The sequence below is a fragment of the Nuphar pumila genome, chromosome 6 (genome assembly GCF_984573655.1).
Source record: "Nuphar pumila chromosome 6, dmNupPumi1.hap1.1, whole genome shotgun sequence".
NCBI lineage: Eukaryota > Viridiplantae > Streptophyta > Magnoliopsida > Nymphaeales > Nymphaeaceae > Nuphar > Nuphar pumila.
The window spans coordinates 87,218,192-87,220,983 of NC_143254.1; the positions used below are offsets into that span (position 1 = coordinate 87,218,192).

Genomic DNA, 2,792 nt, shown 5'->3' on the forward strand with positions numbered 1-2,792 from the left:
TGTTCCTCTTCTGACCGAACTGTAAAAAAGTAAAGAACAAAAAACAAATCAAAATGAAAGAATTTCTGGATTTGTAGGTGTCCATTCATTCACAAAGATCCACTTAAAATCTTCAAAACTAAAGCATGGAAAGTGTACACACTTATAATGAGAACATGAGACCAAAATTAATAAAATGGAAGTTATTGTAACCTAGCAATCTCTCTTTGATAGCATGATGACAAATATAGTGAGATTTATGAAACCACTAATTTGAAAGACTAAATTAGCAAATATCATGACAATTTCATCACTCAAACCATTAAAAACCATTTCTTGGATAATCATAACGATAAATTTTCAAGGAAAAAGGCTAGGATGATGAAATCAGATCAGAAATTCTGGCTGCACATTCATAGTAGCTATCATATATTTGATGCTATAAGCCTGAAGAATTATCACCCTTTATGCCAGTGTGATCTCAAGTGACTAAACTGTGATCTTAGGAGATTAGTCATTTTTTTTATAGAATATATTCCTCCAGTTTTTTATTTTTAACAATGGTTTTTCTATCGTAGGTATAAAACTCATAGTAACTGGTTTGTGAGTCCCTTTCTCATGCTTGGCCTTCACACAACATATATCTATCCACTACAATGTTAATGTTGAATCCTCTGCAAGGTTTCATATCACTTTTTATGTTTCTATGGTCTACAAAGCTAGGATTCTGTAGCTTTCGAATGAAAATTAAAGTGCTAATATCCTAATATTTTTCAATTAAATTGCAAGGTTTGACACCACGATTGTAGAATAATTGAGATCAGTTGTGTCTGTAGGGTTCTCAGGGCAGTTGACATTGGTTCCAAAGGGAACTAGAATGATCCTTCTTATTTGTTGCTCATTGTAGCCTATGCTACAAAGTAAGGAAATGTAGTATGAGGTTTGTACATCATAAACAAGCTCTGGATCAAATGCACTCAAAGGGTTTACGTGCCCAGCGCCAATGTCGAAGGGATCAACCGATTTGGTTAGTCCTCCAGCAAGTATCTTCTCTAGGCTGGTGTCAATGGTGTAAGCTATACATGAAGAAAATGTCAACAATATGTTGATCGAGAATGAAAAAAAGAACAGGAAATTCTAAAGACTGAAGTTCAAATGATACTGAATTTTGAAAAATAGAACAGGAAATTCTAAAGATTGAAGTTCAAATGATACTGAACGATAATGAGTTCCATTTTGAATGTTTAACTAGGAAAAAAGATTGAAGTTCAAATGATATTGAATTTTGAAATTTATTGATGTTCAATGGATTTGGATTTTTCTAGTAATGAACTGCCTTTAGAAATAAAGGGAGGCAACAATTGTAATTAAATTATTGGATCAATCACGAAAGTCGGGATGCAATAGCTTAGCAAGGAGGACTAGACTCTGTGGCTGATATGAATAATGTTAATGGTTAGGAATACATGCAACATATGGGATTTTTATATAAAGCTTCATGCTTCATTAATTACTCTTGAAAACAGTAATACCTGTTGTCATTAGAGCTGACTTAATGGCAGTAGTACTCCAAGTAGGGTGAGCAGCTTTGAGGAGTGCTACTATTCCTTCTACATGAGGGCAAGCCATGGATGTTCCTGATTCAAGCTTCCATTTAACTCTGATATTATCAACAGGTATTGAAGATGGAGGAAGATTTGAAGGCCAAGCTGCCAAGATGTCTACTCCAGGGGCGCTCATGTCAGGCTGAGATTCATCAAATCCTTTCGACTATATGTTTAGTACTATAAAAGACTATTCAGCGCTATAAATGCATAAAATTATGAACAAACAAACAAACGCATGCTTGCACACACACACACACACACACACACACACACACATATATATATATATATATATATAGAGAGAGAGAGAGAGAGACCTTTAGAATGTTGGGGGCTATAGAGCTTGGGCCTCTGAAAGAGAAGTATGCAACTGTAGAAGCTGGCACAATACTTACTGAGGTCCTGGATTGGTCAACCTGCACCACTGGAGCCCAGGGACTACTCTTCTACAAGTTATAATTGCATTTTTCTTTCAAATATCAAGGAATCATATGTTACGGTCACCAGGGACTACTCATCTATTATAAAAAAAAAGTACATCTTAAAGTTTCTTTTCAATGGCAACCACAGTGTCGTCTTGCATAACTCCTTTATATATTGTACCATATCCACCTCAATCGAGTACCCTGCTTTCATGGTCATTGTTGGTTGCTTTTTAAAGCTCTTCTGCTGAGCAAATTCTTGAATGTGTGGGACCATGTGGAGCAGACATTTGTTGATATAGCAAAAGACCTCCATTTTGCTTGAAATACTTCTCTTTGAGCATGATGAGTCTCCTTTTCTTTACAAACCAATAAGCCCATATGCCACATGCAAACAGAAATAGCAGATTCACAGTCGTAAATGCACAATCAACAACAACACGAGAAAACAAGTTGGACCCTAGACCTGGAAAGCATGAGGACAATATGTTTCGTTATTAGGGATGGTTCAACTTACCTACAACACCTATTACTGGAACAGTCTTCCTGCAACCAGATCCGTTACTTGTACCATCTCCCGTGCTTCCAAAAGGACAAGAGCATTTAAATCGAGGGACCGTATTCTGGCAATGAGCATTAGGAGCACAAGGCTTGTTTTCTGTTACATTGCACTCATCTATGTCTGCAACACATGAAACATATCAGTGGCAGAAGATGATTCTGTACTAAATCAATGACGATCCTATTATATCATAGTGCGTAGGTAATCTTTCAGATTGTCAGG

General features: G+C 36.3%; 1 protein-coding gene across 1 annotated transcript; it reads right to left on the minus strand.

The window, feature by feature from the left end:
* Window positions 1-756: 756 nt before the first annotated feature.
* On the minus strand, window positions 757-2,324 carry LOC149835039 (subtilisin-like protease SBT3.18). The gene is made up of 4 exons (XM_090009511.1): window positions 2,190-2,324; window positions 1,904-2,002; window positions 1,512-1,749; window positions 757-1,055 (listed from the first exon to the last, which is right to left on the minus strand). Exons 1-4 carry the CDS (start codon window positions 2,322-2,324, stop codon window positions 757-759), a joined length of 771 nt encoding a protein of 256 aa, XP_089865637.1.
* Window positions 2,325-2,792: the final 468 nt, after the last annotated feature.

What these genes read in the sequence shown, in the direction of transcription:
- LOC149835039 (XM_090009511.1), bottom strand. Translation starts at nt 2,324, where the DNA reads ATGGAGGTCTTTTGCTATATCAACAAATGTCTGCTCCACATGGTCCCA. An exon ending in ACTCGATTGAGGTGGATATG is followed by an intron (nt 2,003 to 2,189) that starts GTACAATATATA and finishes CCAGTGGTGCAG; the next exon opens with GTTGACCAATCCAGGACCTC. An exon ending in TAGCCCCCAACATTCTAAAG is followed by an intron (nt 1,750 to 1,903) that starts GTCTCTCTCTCT and finishes CTAAACATATAG; the next exon opens with TCGAAAGGATTTGATGAATC.